The sequence below is a fragment of the Alosa sapidissima genome, chromosome 19 (assembly GCF_018492685.1).
Source record: "Alosa sapidissima isolate fAloSap1 chromosome 19, fAloSap1.pri, whole genome shotgun sequence".
In the NCBI taxonomy this organism is placed as follows: Eukaryota; Metazoa; Chordata; class Actinopteri; order Clupeiformes; family Clupeidae; genus Alosa; species Alosa sapidissima.
The window spans coordinates 15963360-15978119 of NC_055975.1; the positions used below are offsets into that span (position 1 = coordinate 15963360).

A 14760-nucleotide genomic window follows, 5' to 3' on the forward strand; every position below is an offset into this window, starting at 1 on the left:
CAGGCATCATAACACCAAACGTGTGATCTACGCATCTCTCTTAAATGGCAAGTGACCCGGAGGCCTCTCCATACCTTGCGGACAATAGTGAGGCGTGGGTGAAGGTTGGCGAGGCCGCCAGGGGGGAGCGTGGAGCAGCCGGTGGTGAACTGCAGGAAGGCCTTCCTCTCGTCCGAGGACATCCCGCACAGGACCCGCACAAAGCGCATGAAGCCTGGGCTGTGGATGGAGGGAGGGAGGGCACAGTCAACACTTAACTCCAGCCTGAGGCTATAGCTGACTTTTAAGGGCTGCTGTCTCACATAAACTCTGACATTCAAACACACTGCAGTTAAAGACTAGACTCTTTTTTTGTGCGAAAGCCTCAACCTAATGTGAACTTCACAAGATTGCCATGTGCCTCCACGTGTAAATCATGCTCATAACATTAACCCATCATTGGGGCAAATCATAACTAACTAAGCAGTCATATTACCGTTCTCTCAAACCATTATCTGACCATACAGTTAGGCAGCTGTCGCTAACATCTAACATGCCTAATGTTTCCAAAACAGTCTTAGTGTATGAACTACATAAAGGGCACTTGCCCAACCCGTACCTGTCGCGCGTGTAACCTAGTTTGGGTTCAGTGTAGTTCACCACGTCGTCAGCCGTCCAGGATGGAGACTGGTTTCCACACAGGATCATCTGCACCTCCTTATGACTGAAAGAGCTCAGCTTCTCCATGGGGAAGACCCTGTTAAAGCCCTCTGAAGGTTGGGGGAGGAGGGAGAGATTGCATTGTCATGATCACAACCAAGTGAAAATAAAGCAACGTCACATTTCTAAAGCTTTGGCAAGACGTTCATCACACATGACGCACATACCTCTAAATGCCTCCATCTGCTTCTGAATGCCTGTGTGCATGCCAAAGTCAAACATCAGTTCTACATACTCTTCTGCATTCTCCATGGTCACCATCTAGGAGATACAAAAATCACAGTATTAACACCAAAACAAGATTAACACACTATAAATTACACAAGGTCCACCACTGTCAAGTTCTCTGAAATCATTGCTAATTTAAGAGGTCAACAGTTTTATAAGCTTAGTGCATGCCTTGCTAAATGTGAATTTCATAGTGATTTACTAGGGAACCTTCACCACACAGACACATGCGGGTGGACTTTGCAGTGAGCCTGTTCAACAATATGCTAGCTGCGTGAGGTAAACATACTCCAATGCAAGGTCTTGTTTGCCCACATACCTCATCCTCTCCGTTGGGCTTGAGGTCCACAGCCGCGAAGCCATGTACTTTGGACGACGGACAGAACTGGAAATTCAACCTGTTAAGAAACATCAGGCCAAACAATGAGGAAATCTTTCGTATGGCTCTCCCTCACCTCCCGGCATGGGCTGAAGTGTAACGTAGCAGCTGGTTTGTTTGTTTGTTTGTTTAAGGCCATTTCCGCAACTAAGGCTATTTAATGGCCAGAGCACTGTGTTATAGAAACTTAAATATGTTTTATTTATGTCTATGCTAATAAGATATTCTAAAACCTTCAAAAAGGTGAGACCTTACTAAAAACATCAGCTATAGAATTTTGATGATAAAATAGTTGTCTTTTGGTTTTCAAGGCAAGGCCGTAGCAGCTGGTTATAATAATACTGACAGAAGCACCCATGAATGGGCCTTGGGATAAGACTACCTATAATATATTAAGGGTACTGACATACATACATATTGACTGTCTGCATGTGTTTCTGTGCGTGTGTGCCTACCCCAAGTCCTCCACGCTGAGTGGTGGCCCGGAGCCCATGGGGTTCTTGAGCATGAGGTCCTGCAGCCGCGTGTTCTTCTCGTCCTCGTTGAGCGTCTTGCTGGTGAGGATCTGCCTACGTTTGACGGCCAGGTCCTTGACCTCGCGCAGGAAGCGCGCCCGGTGCGGGTTGACCAGTTCAAAGTCCTCCCACGTCAGCAGGCCGTGGTACCACGCCGGCGGCTTGGGCTTGGGCGGCTCCAGTATGAACTCGCACTTGGAGTCCTCGTCGAAGCTGCCCACCGAGTAGCAGTCGGGGCCCTCCTCCGTGGACGTCTCCGTGGACTGGAAGTCCGAAAGGAAGTGGCGCTCGCTAAGCGTGGAGTCCATGGTGGTGGTGGTGGTGCTGGTGCTGAGGCCGCCGCTGCCGCCGCGGGACTGGTACAGCAGCTTGCTCACGTTGCTCTTGATGTCGCCCATGCACAGGAGCTTGAAGAAGGGCTGCGAGATGGGCAGGTCCACCAGCCGGTTGTCCTGGATGCACTTGGCCAGAAAGATGCCCAGGAAGAGGAAGAGCTTGCTGATGCGCTCCAGCTCGTCGCTGTCCTGTGGGAAGGGTGCCGGGAAGAGACCACACGAACGCTGCACGTAGTAACCGGGGGGCTTCAGACCGCCGCCCAGATCCACCTGGAGAAACAGTGCCACTCATTTTTAACTTCTCTTCCTAATAACAAAGCTAGGGCTGTCACTGATGATAATTTTCATTGTCAACTCATCGGTCGATTCATTTTTTGAATTCTTGTTTATTCAATAAAATGCTAGAAAATGGTGAAAAAAAGAAATGTCAATGAGTGTTTCGCAAAGCCCAAGAATGTGTCCTCAAATGCCTTGTTTAGTCCACACACCAAGGATATTCAACTTACCAAAATAGCTGTCGATTAATTTAATACTCACCCAAGATCATTCAAATACGCAAGATGTCATTTAAAAACCAAGGAATCTCTATTACCCTTCAATGAAGATTTGAGCATGCATTTAGCATATTGGTCCAGGCATACCAAGATTCTTCTGCAACACCACCGTGCAACAACTATATGTATGCAATGGAGGAACACCACAGAAGGAGCGCAACAGCTTGTAGGGACATTTATTTTAAAAGTAAACCCTTGTAAACAAGCCTGCTCCATGGTGCGGTCTCGTAAAGCTCACCCCAACCAGTCCCCCACTTTGGTGCCTGTAATTAGCAGCGCATGCCTGGAGGAGCCGCAGCTCCGTGGCGGGCAGCGGTGGTACTTGCCTGGCGCGACTCGTCGTCGGGGAAGTCGTCGTCACAGAGCCAGATGCCCAAAGAGGTGCGCTGGAACTCAGCCGCCACGAGGGCGTAGAACTCCAGAGTGGGCCCCAGCCCTGTGCCCTCCTCGCCCTGGAACTCCACCTGGGAGGAGGAACGGGACCATGTGATCAGGCTACAAACACCACTATTACCCACACCATGAGGGTGATTGGACACACACTTCGTATGAAGCAGTCAATACTACGACACCAAGACAGCACTTATTCCAAGTCATCACCAAATTAGACAAGTGCACTTGGCATTTTGAAAAAAAGAAAAAAACCATGAGGCGCTATGAAGTGCATTCTGTCATAGCAAAGAAATAAACAAACAAATAAAACCTCTACTCCTAGACTGGTTGATGACCTTCACTCTCCTCACCTCTAAGACAGACTTTCTGTCGGCATGGATCTGCATGACGCTCTCAGCCCATTCCATCATGCTGTCGCCGCGGGGCACTTTCACACGCTCGTGTTTTAGACGGCCCACGCGGAACTCGCCAGGGTCGTCCCTTCGCACCGTTGTGGACGGCCGCGTTCGCTCCATGGTGGCCTCCCGTCGATTCTGAAGCCACACTATCGCCCTAGAGGGGTGGATGGACACACACACACACACACACAGTTAAACCCAAACATCATGTAGCGTTTGCACACAATGGTAAAATCACTAAAATACACTCATCAGAATGTTCGTGGAGAATAAGAGAAAAGTCAGCACTGATTTAAGATCTGCTGATGCTCACCTTGAGGCTCCAAATGCTGTGCAAGTAAAGTACAGTTGCCGGGTCTCGAAAGGGATGAGGAAAGGACATTTGCTGGTTAACTGCTCACACCAGTCAGGTAGGGCACCACTCGCAAGTGCCAGTGGCTCCTTGGAAACACACACACACACACACACACACACACACACACAGAGAGAGAGCAGAAACTCTTATTTAGGAAGTCATCATTGGATCATCAAAATGCCATTAAAAGTCTTGGCGTTTTTCGACCAAAAGAGAATGCGTTCTTGAACCAGTTTGGTTTAGAATTGTTTGAACCTTGGTGCCATCTAGTGAACCAGCCCGCATTTCCACCAGTCTTGAACTGGACCAAGGATGTGTCACCAACAGAGGGTGGTGCATGCATAAACAAGAGTTAATTATAAACGTGACAGTTGTGCCATAAAAATGGCATAAATTAGCTATGTAAAATGCTAGTGGTTAATGTGTGCAGTGTAGTTCTAGTTTTGTTCACTCATGGCAACAGTTGATATGGACGAAAACTCATGCTTTTAGCCTTCTCCCTTCTGAAAGGTAGAATGACACGGGCACTTCGGTTCACAGGAAAAAACTATTTTCTGGTTCAAGCTCCAAACCAAAGTGCCACGTTCCGAACCACTTTTTGTTTGGTCGAAATGCTGCGGTTCTCTGTCGGTGGAAAAATGCTAACAGTGAGTGGATGCTATGCACAAAATGGGCTGATCCCATAAGCCTCACAGGCCCAGGGCAGGCCACCGTACCTCTATCTGCTGTAGGATCTTAGTAGTAACTTTTTTGCTGGTGAATTCTTCAGGCGAAGCATTGAACTGAAGATCTTCAAAATCTATGGAGGGAAAAGTGGTTTTAGATTAGCAGCAGAACACAGAGAACACAAGACACCCAACCCAATCACCACTACAGAACACAGAGAACACAAGACGCCCAATCCAATCACTACAGAACACAGAACACAGAGAACACAAGACGCCCAACCCAATCATCACTATAGAACACAGAGAACACAAGACCCCCAATCATCACTTCGCTAGAGGAAGCAGTGTTTCTCACAGAATTGGATTCAATCTGTGGCGGTAGCACGATGCTAAGCGATTTTATTAGCAATTTAGCCCGCCGTCTTCTATGCAATGCTTCTATGTGGCAACAACAATCTTTCAACAATCTTTAATGTTTTGTTAAATGCACATGCAGAAGAGGGGCAGCGCCACAGTGGGTTCGTTACGAGATACAGAGGGGCGGGGCAAGGAAAGGCTGCATGTGTAAAAAGCGCAGCTCAATGAAAGGATTTGATCTTATCCTTAATTTAAATAGTACAACATAGAACATTGATGTGTGGCTGCTGGTTTTAATTTTGTGGCGCCCCGCCAGATTACTCAATGTATGGGAAACACTGGGAAGTGTGGCTGTGGCCAAGACTTTTCTGAACAGAATTCAAAAGAATTCTCTTCTGTCTGACATCACCTCCACATTTTTTTTGCTGCGACACTTCATAAATCAAGGCTACTGACTACTCAGACTACTTACTATTAACATCTAACTGACTACGAACATCTCTAACCCAAGAACCAAATTGCTCAATAATTATAGAGAAGGAATATGTGAGTGAGCATGTAAAATGTCAGGGTGAATTACTGAGACTGAAGCTACGTGTGTGTGTGTGTGTGTGTGTGTGTGTGTGTGCGTGTGCGCACACCTTCTAGCAGGCTGCGTCCCAGGTCTCCGCCGATGATGTAGAGGATGCGCAGCAGCTGCAGCACGTCCTCCACGCCGCAGGCACTCTGCGAGGTGCCGGCCTTGGCCTGCGGGGGCTCACGCGCCACGTTCAGGATCTCGCAGCTCTGCAGGGAGCCCAGGGCTGCCGCCCAGCCCAGTAGCCGGCAGCCACGGTCGCACAGGTCCTGCCCAACGCAAGCACAGAGCACTGGCCGTTAGAGAAGCAGACCGACCCAGCGGTCGACCCATCCACCCGCCAACCCCGTCAACTATCAACTTGCTAACCATGAAGCACACATTCACACATGAGCAAGTAGAGGCACACAAACATGTACAAGCACAGACACTCTTTCAGTCACTGCTCCTTGTTTAGTTACTCTGATTACTGTATAATAGCATGGCAGAAATCCATCATTTAAAAAAAAAAAAAAAAATTGAAATTATACATAAAGTAACTGAAGTTAAAATGAGGTTTACTGATCAGGATTTCTTTGAGTGAACAGCAACAACTGTCTGACACGTGCTTACACAACTGACAGTCAAGCAAGAAGGGAAAATACAACTGTATAAAAAAAAAATGAGGGAAGGGTAAATAATAGATGTAAATAATAATAATAATAATAATAATAATAATAATAATCACATCTGACGCCGTCGCTATACCTTGTATGCAGCTATGAGCTGAGAACAATTTCTGTTTTTCCTAATACTCTTATTAGTTCCGGTTAATTTCCAGTGGCGCAGGAAAGAGGAGTCTGCATTCTTCTGCATGTAGGTTATCAAGTGATTCTTTGGTAACTCATCAGTGCCAAGGTACTGTTCCACATGCTCTATAGACCAGCAACCCTACAACAGGAAGAACCAAATGTTGGTCTTTCCTGATTGTAAAGTCTCACGCAACACACATGCATTACAGTGACTAGCTTTTTGTGTTTGAATCTTTTTTGTTGAAGTTGTAGTTGTTGAAGTCATGAGGCCCATGCAGTTACACCAAAAGTACCATCAGGCCCTAAGGCACGTCTTTGTTGCTGTTGTTGTCAAAGACTTCCTCATGTTAGGGGTTGTGAGTTTCGGACAGACTACTAAGAAAGCACCATTTACACACTTTTTTTTTTAGAAGCAGCCACATACAATTTTACAGTCAACACTGAATGGCCTGGGTGAGTGGGAGAGAGGGGGAGGGGCCGAGTGGACAGGGGCTTACCGGCTTTCCTTTCTCCTTCTCCTTGTCGGAGTCCTTCATTTCTCTGTACATTATCCTGAAATACAATCATGAAATCATGTAGCGCAACTCAAGTTTCCTTAATCGCACTGAATCAAGCTCATTTTCATGTGTGCTCCGTTTTGTTTACATCTTTCATGTTTGTGTGCACTTTATTACACGGTCTACGATTGTTGGCATTGTGTGCCCATATGTTATTGGGTCTAGTCCCAGTCAAATTTCCCACAGGGACGTGAAAGTAAATATCCATCTATAGATTACATGTACAGATCTGGCAGGCCCCTGAGGGCCACAAGAGGGAAGGTGCCTTACGTGTAGGTGGGTTCCCAGATGCGCCGTAGCTTGTCGGACTTGATGCTGCCGCCGCAGGAGAGCTGCAGCAGCTTCTGGACATAGTAGAAGATGGTGGACTTGTAGTTGGACAGAGGTAGCTCGACTTCCCGCGTGCTGCCCAGTCCGGCCACCTTCAGGATGAGGGCGAGACGGGGAGAGGGGGCACACTCCACCTCCTCCTGCACCTCAGAGCGTGGGGTACCTGGGGCCACACCAACACACCCGCAAACAAACAACACAATTATCCACCATGCATGGTTTGAGGACAAAGCTGAACAGTCACACGATTTAATTACAAATAGTTTGGTTCTTTTTCCAGAGGTTATGTGCCTTTAGATCACTAGTTATTTACAGAGAGGGAACAGGAAGACTGCACTAAGAATATGCGTCATCATGGTGCATGATGGATGTACACTGCTGGTCAAAAGTTTGGAGTCACTTAGAAATGTCCATTCCACTCCATTATAGACAGAATACCAGCTGAGATCAGTTGCATTGTTTTTTTAATCAGGGCAGCAGTTTTCAGATTACATTATGTGCTTACATAATTGCACAAGGGTTCTCCAATGTTAACCTTTTAAAATTATATCAGATTAGTACCGGTAAACATAATGTGCCTTTGGGCACCTGTATAGTTATGTAGATATTGCATTAAAGATCAGCAATTTCTAATTTACAAGATCTATGATGAAAACAAGGACATTTTTGAACGGTAGTGTATGTGTACTGGGAACATTCAGTGGACAAGGTCATGCAGCATATAGGCAAAACTGCATTTGTCTGTGTACGTGTTGGTGAGAGTCTGCTTTTGTGCCCCACCTGGTGGAGGGATCTCCAGGTCAGTGGTCTGCTGGACGTTGGTACGGCCAGGTCGCGGGTCGAAGGCGGGCACTAGAGCTGAAAACTGACGCTTCAGCACAAAGTCATCATCCCACGTCCTACGCCTGCCGCCTTTGGTTTCATACTCCTCCTCTTCCTGTTCACCCACACAAACACACACGTAAGGAATTGCACTAGATATGAACATCAATTTGCGCCTCAAAACATATGGATAGTCAACTATATTTAAATCCTATTTCTACATGTCTCCCACATGTTATTTTAAATGCTAATCCAAATGTTACCAAAATGAAAACTTGTATAAAAATACAACACACAAGACACAGCTGGTCAATGCACTAGACAGAAGTCATCCATCACTACTCCAGTTTCTCTACACACAAGAGAGCTGGGCTTAACAGCTCTGCACTGGGGAGACAGCAACTAAGAGAGATATGATGCGCACCAGAACCTCTTCATACTCCTGGTCCTCCTGATTGTCATCCTCGTTCTCGTCATCGTCGTCGTCGGGCTCGGGGAGATCCTCTTCGTCGTCCAGCTCTGCAAGCAGCGTGTTGGCCCGACAGCTGTCCAGGAAGTCTGTGTGGACAGAGCAGTCACACATCATCATCACAGACACCACCAGCCCATACAAACTGTCATAAAGCATTTCATATAGAAGAGGAGACGTCCGATGCCAATGGTAATATGATCTGTACTCATATTTCCCACACACACGCACAATAAATCTCGCTTACTCTCCATGACTGGACTGAATTCAAAGGGGAGGGTACTTACTAATGTGATATCTGTAAACAACAAAGACAATAAACAATACACACGGAGGGCATGGCAGGGTGAGGGGTTATCAACCAAGGACGGGGTGGTAGAAGATGAGTAAGAGCAATGCAGGGAGGAGAAAACACACACATTTGTGTGTGTGTGTGTGTGTGTGTGTGAGAAAATGAATATCACATGGCCTACCATAGAGGGAGAACTCAGCCTCCTGACCCGTGTCGCTCTCGCTAGAGGTGGAGGTCAGGCTGGTCGTCAGCGTGTTACTGAGCAACTGGCCCACCGACAAACCTGTGGTTGCCGTGGCTACGTTATTGCTGCTGGTTACTATGGAGGTGGACATGGTGACGGTGGAGGTGGTGCCGGTGGTGGTGAGGTTAGGAAAGCTCTGTGCTCCCATGAGCGGAGAAGCTGCAAACAAACAAACAAAGCCAAGAGGGAGCCGTTAGTCTGGACCCAACCACACCCAAAGCAGCCACTGAAAGTCCACTACCTACTCATGATCTGGGATGAAACTCAACCAAGTGCTCCATTAGGGTTTAAGTCCAAACACAACAATGGAGGGTAAGTGTGAGGGAAACGGCATTGCTTGTTATGGGGGATTCAGATGCATGGTCATTTGTTTGTTGCAAAGCCAACCAGAGTTAGATGTGATCCATTCTGTTTTCACAATCTACAGCTGCTTTCTATTATGATTCACACAACCATGACAATTACTGTAGCACACAGCAACAAACGCAACACCCTTGGTGCACATCAGCTTTAGCATTATAGAAAAACTGCATTAATGCACACAATCACAAACAGAAAACTGATTTTAAATTGAGCCTCCATATAATAATCAGTGATGATTTCATTACTGGTCAAAGTAACACAGTTACTGAGAAAATTCTGTAAACTTCCACCAACATAGGCTAGGATTGAATTAATATCATGTAATGACACTAAAATGAATGGTGATCTTTTAGTAAGCATGATTTCTCCTCAACATATGTCACTAGTTATGAATCAAGGCTGTAAAGTTTTACAATAAAGGCGAAAACAGCAGAGCAGTTAGCCAAGATTGATTTGTCCTGGCAGAGATCTTCCAACTTCTGTGATGACTACACGGTCATGCCTGACGTGGACATGAATATATCGGCTAGTATAATGTCTATACTAGTATACTAGTCAACTCAAGTAAACGGTGCCGTCCCAAAACGGATACAGATCAAGCCAAACATACACAAAAAAATGTCTGACCATGAACATACATGTTGTATGAAGGTAGAGTGTGTGTGTGCGCGTGTCTTGAAAAATGTGTGTGAAACTCATTAACATCAGAGCTGATGCATTATGACTGGCGGTGGTGTGTGGACTCACTGGCTGTGCTCATGACAGTCCTGCCCAGTGTGTTGGTGTTGTTGTCGCTGCTGCTGCGGCTCAAGTTCATGTTGTTGGTGGCGTTGGTGCGTGACATGTTGGGCGCACGGCGCACAAACGACTCCATGAGGCTGGCCTCCCGTGATGACAGGTTGGGCACGCTGGCGCTGGAGCTCATGGGCGCGCCGGCCGCCAGCAGCGAGCTGACCGACAGCCGGGCGCTGGCCGCTGAGCACAAAGGCCGCTGAGACGGCGCGTCCTTGCTGGACGACTCCGACACGGAGCTGACGTCGGGCGAGCTGACGCTCACCAGGCCCATGGAGATGGCCGCGTTGTCGGCCGCCACCGCGGCGGCTGCTGCTGCTGCTGCCGCTGCTTGCCGCTCGCCGGTGGGCGTCTTCCGTTCGCTCTCGGCACCCACGCCCTCGCCCGTCAGCGTGCCGCTGCTGGACGCCGAGCCCGCGTCGCTGGTCGCCGTGGTGGCGGGGGATGATGACAGCACCACCACCGGCTCCTGGCCCTCGGCCCCTGGACCCCCAGCTCCTCCTCCGCCGCCTCCCGGTCCGGCCACCGCCCCGAGCACACCACCCCCAACCACACCGGCCTCCAGCAGGCTCTCGGCCCTCCTCGGCTCCACGCGCGCGGAGCTGAGGCTGACGTCGCTGCTGCTGGCCACGCTACACACCGAGCTGCTACTGCCCTTCCGGCTGGACGAGCTGGCCCCCGCCGCCGCCGGGCTCGAGCCGCCCTTGTCCGGACAGTTATTTTTCACCAGGCTGCTCCAGGACGGCGGCGTGCCTGAAACAGTGGATGAGACAGGTTTGGGTGACGGCGCAGACTCAGGGTCGTAACCTGGAGCAAGCTTGAGGTCAAACTTCCCTTCCGCCCCCATACGGTACGAGTTTGAGCCACCGGCATCCCAGGTGACATCAATCCAGCCTGGAAAGGGATATGAATCTGTGAGAGCCGGCAAAAGACAGAGCAAGAGAGAGAAAAAAAACAAAAAAAAAAAACAAAACAAAAAAACACACACACATACACACACACATACATACAAGCAGCAGAAGTCATAAAGATAGCAGCTCAGCACTCAACTCTGGACCAGGACGTCAGTAATCGAACAGCACATTTCCACCGCACGATTTGAGCGGAGTATAGACTAAAGTTTGATATTTAAATGCCATTTCAAAATGACGAAACGGCTTTGTCTGACTTGTATACATCTAAGTTTTATACGCTCATGACCGTTAGATTGGCCAAACTGCACATTGTCTGGTCCAGGTGGAGTGACGAGGGAAGAGACATGAGTTACACAAATAAAATGACAAAACAAAAAAAACGAAAGCCAAGGATAAGAAATTTGCAAAAATGCCAAGCTAAAAGCCACTTGAGAAAAAGGAACTGAAAGGAATTTTGAGTCCAAATGTAAAAATACACTTGCAGTGGAGTCCATTCAGTGCTTGCAAATTGTGACATCAACATGCACTTAGCTGATTGATGGAGACAGTTGCTTTTAAAGACGTTCTTATTGATATTGCTTTGTTTGTTTGTTTACACATTGAAAACTATGGCTGCCCAAAAGATTGAAACAGCAATGTAAGAGAGAAACGCTTTGGACACAAGTATGACAAAAACAAAGTTACCTGTTAGACAGTGGGAGAGGGGGGAGGGTTGCACCTCAAAATAGAAAACTAATAACAGAAATAAAAGTATGGAAGTGACAAATTGAAAGTTGTGTGTGTATATAGAAATAGAAATAGGTTCAAATGAGTTAATTGTCCTCAAATGAAAGATAGAGGCGATGCGGGATTTCAGCCGGTAGGGGGCGCCACAGTCCGAACCCTTCCCACACCCAGCAAGCCCAAAGTGCACAGGAGGAGGACAGCGATACAGAAGAAGCACAAGATGCCGTCACAGAGTACACCGGGTGCTGGATTCATGTACCTTTCTTAACAACTACAGCGAGTGAGGGAGCAACGGTCTGTTGGCTGGCCCATCCCAATCCCACCAGTTCTTTCATATTTCCATATCTGAAAACCCTTGTGAGGTAACCCCTGTTTTACATAGACCTTACATATACAGAGTCAATGATAATGCTAACATTCTTCCCCAGTATAATCTGTCAACTAGGGTTTGATTTGTAAGTGGTTCAAATTGTATTAGAGGTGGTTCAAAGTGTATGGGAGATGTCTCATTACTATGTTGATGATTAATTGGTTTCACCAGTCTCAGTATTTAGGGTGTATAATCCTAGTCTGTGGTTATTGTATGGCAGCTTTTGAATGTAGAGGGTATTTTATCCAACAAGGCCCTCAGACAGGACAATAGGCAAGCGATTAGTAATCTGATAGGCAGCTTTGGGAGAATTAGAGAACAGGGCCAGATTGAAGCTTTCCTTCTGTCTACATAATGCTGTAGAAGAGAAGAGATGCCCCATCACAGCATGTAACTCATCCACTCCAGTGAACTCTAACTAGCCTCTTCATTTGAACACTTTTTTTGGTATCCAATCCCCAGAAGGTCCACTGGTGAGGACACTAAAGCCAAATTCTAGCAGAGGTTGGAGGAAACAACATGACCAGAGGCTTCCAGGAATTACTGACCATCTCTCCTAGGATTGAGTGAAGGCTCCGCCAAACACATAAATGCACTTGATGTTCACAATTTGTTTTTGTCTTTGTGTACCAGAGACTCCATTTAGCCGAATGTGTTCAGACTCATGTTAAACCTTTTCAAAGTGGCCTGCTACATTGTTTCTCCTCTATACAGAGAATGGTGGTGTGACTGTCCCTCCCACTCCAACTACCAAGTTGGAGAATCCCACCCACCCCATTTAAAAAAACAAAAACAAAACACACATACAAACAGTCTATACACCACACATCTAGTACACTCAAACCTTGCTGATTTGGTAAGTGAGATTAATGCACTCTACCTACAACATTATGAGCGGTCAGCTCCACACACACACTCTCTCTCGAACACACACAAGACCGCTGCTCACCATTGTGTGCCTCGCCCGTTACAGTGCCCTCTCCTGGGGGATTGCCATCCTGATCACGCCACTTCCAGTCGATGCCGCGCACCACGCGTGCCCCGGGCACGATATACTTCATGACCTGCGAGCGGAAGAGACGACGCTGCCTGCGCAGGTTAGCCTCTGCCTCCTTCACAGCTTTACCTGAGAACAATACACACATTTAGGCAACGTGATGGAAATTCTGTAATTTCACTTCTGGGTTGAAAAAAGTGTATCAATTATCATCTAATAAAATCACTCACACACACACACACACACACAGACTACATGTCTGCACATACAGTATGTACATATGCCATACATTTTAACAGTGGGTTGAACTCTGACAGGAACATAAACTGAGAAACATATATGCATAAAACAATAACACTGTCAAAATTCAGATTTCAAATAACTTCAAATCCCAAGTGCAGAAGTGCGCCAGCACCAACAGACCAGCGGTGCGAGTAGCGCAGGCGCACCAGAGGTCCTTACCCAACTGGTCCTCACAGACGCCGCTGACGGTGCCGTAGAGCTCGAGGCCAGACAGGGAGAGGTAGTGGGTCTGGCCGCTGGCGTTCTTGCCCATCTGCTTGATGCGGATGTGCCTCCAGCCCTGCTTCTCCTCCTTAGACGGGTCCAGGGGCCAGGTGGCCGTGGAGCTGCATGTGGGGTGGGGAGAGCCCAGTTCAGGTCAGACAGGGCGGGTAGCATCTGCTGCAGTCTAGTCTGTGTTTGGGTCTTTTTTTTATTTTTTTATCTACTAGTCTTTTTAACTACGTTTTTATTCAGTGATCAACCCAAATCCATAAAAGCACTCATACGACTTTGTAACAACAAGCTTGTTTATCACTAATACCCCCCGCCTTCAAAACACTGCTGTATTTTGATGCACAATTCTAATGTCAAGAAGCTATCGGCGAGTCCATAGCTCAAGCATTGTAACCTACCGTCTGTCAGCTTTAGAAACAATTTCATGACACGTGATTAACAATTTGCCTGAAATTCTAGCTATTGAAATTATTATTAAGCAAGAGAGAAGAAAAACGAAAGAAAGAAGAAAAACACTGTTGAGAAATCCTACCCAGGCTCGTTGAGGCTGCAGTCGTCCACGTGTGTGTAGAGTGTTGTCCAGTTCTGTCCGTCTTTGGACACCTGGAACATCCAGTTGCGCAGAGCGGAGCGGCCATAGCCGCGGGCATGTCTGAGCGTGTAGGCCGAGGGGATGACCCACAGGCCCAGGTCCACGGCGAACCAGGCGTTCTTGTCATCGTTGGTGTGGCAGTTCAGCGCAGAGCTGTCGCGGCTCAGGATGTCTTCCAGCCGCCCGTACGGAAGGTTCCGGCCCTCCGACGAGGTCACCACCACCAGGCCGTACGCAGCAGGGTTTACCCACTCATAGGCCGTCCTGTGGAAACACAGCAGATCAAAACCATTACTCACGAAAGACAACTGACCTGTGTTTTTTTCTTCCAGAGAAGAGATTGACTGAATTAAAGCTTTCAATTAAAGGTTCATGGTTTCATACTTTAGCATTCATGCTACAAAATCAGTAATGACTGATTGCTAAAATACAACTATAACTCATTACAACTCAAATCAGAGTTAAAAAGCCTTTGGTGGCTTATTGCCCAATTAATTTAATTCCAAGTTAGTTTTTTACACAGA

General features: G+C 47.3%; 1 protein-coding gene across 16 annotated transcripts in view; it reads right to left on the minus strand.

The window, feature by feature from the left end:
• hectd1 (HECT domain containing 1) overlaps positions 1–14760 on the minus strand; it is a 36563-nt gene that overhangs the window by 1840 nt on the left and 19963 nt on the right. For 7 of the 16 annotated variants that reach the window (XM_042071473.1, XM_042071472.1, XM_042071471.1 and 4 more), the window contains exons 21-40: positions 14177–14500; positions 13588–13754; positions 13078–13254; positions 10074–11012; positions 8901–9122; positions 8383–8516; positions 7917–8073; positions 7077–7311; positions 6747–6801; positions 6206–6388; positions 5523–5727; positions 4573–4655; positions 3815–3942; positions 3454–3655; positions 3037–3174; positions 1762–2426; positions 1247–1325; positions 867–960; positions 599–749; positions 75–219 (exon numbers count right to left, since the gene is read on the minus strand). In XM_042071473.1, the coding sequence (XP_041927407.1) occupies positions 75–219; positions 599–749; positions 867–960; positions 1247–1325; positions 1762–2426; positions 3037–3174; positions 3454–3655; positions 3815–3942; positions 4573–4655; positions 5523–5727; positions 6206–6388; positions 6747–6801; positions 7077–7311; positions 7917–8073; positions 8383–8516; positions 8901–9122; positions 10074–11012; positions 13078–13254; positions 13588–13754; positions 14177–14500 (4483 nt within the window). The remainder of the gene's footprint in view (positions 1–74; positions 220–598; positions 750–866; positions 961–1246; positions 1326–1761; positions 2427–3036; positions 3175–3453; positions 3656–3814; positions 3943–4572; positions 4656–5522; positions 5728–6205; positions 6389–6746; positions 6802–7076; positions 7312–7916; positions 8074–8382; positions 8517–8900; positions 9123–10073; positions 11013–13077; positions 13255–13587; positions 13755–14176; positions 14501–14760) is intronic. The other 9 variants (XM_042071468.1, XM_042071483.1, XM_042071480.1 and 6 more) reach the window with 7 other exon arrangements.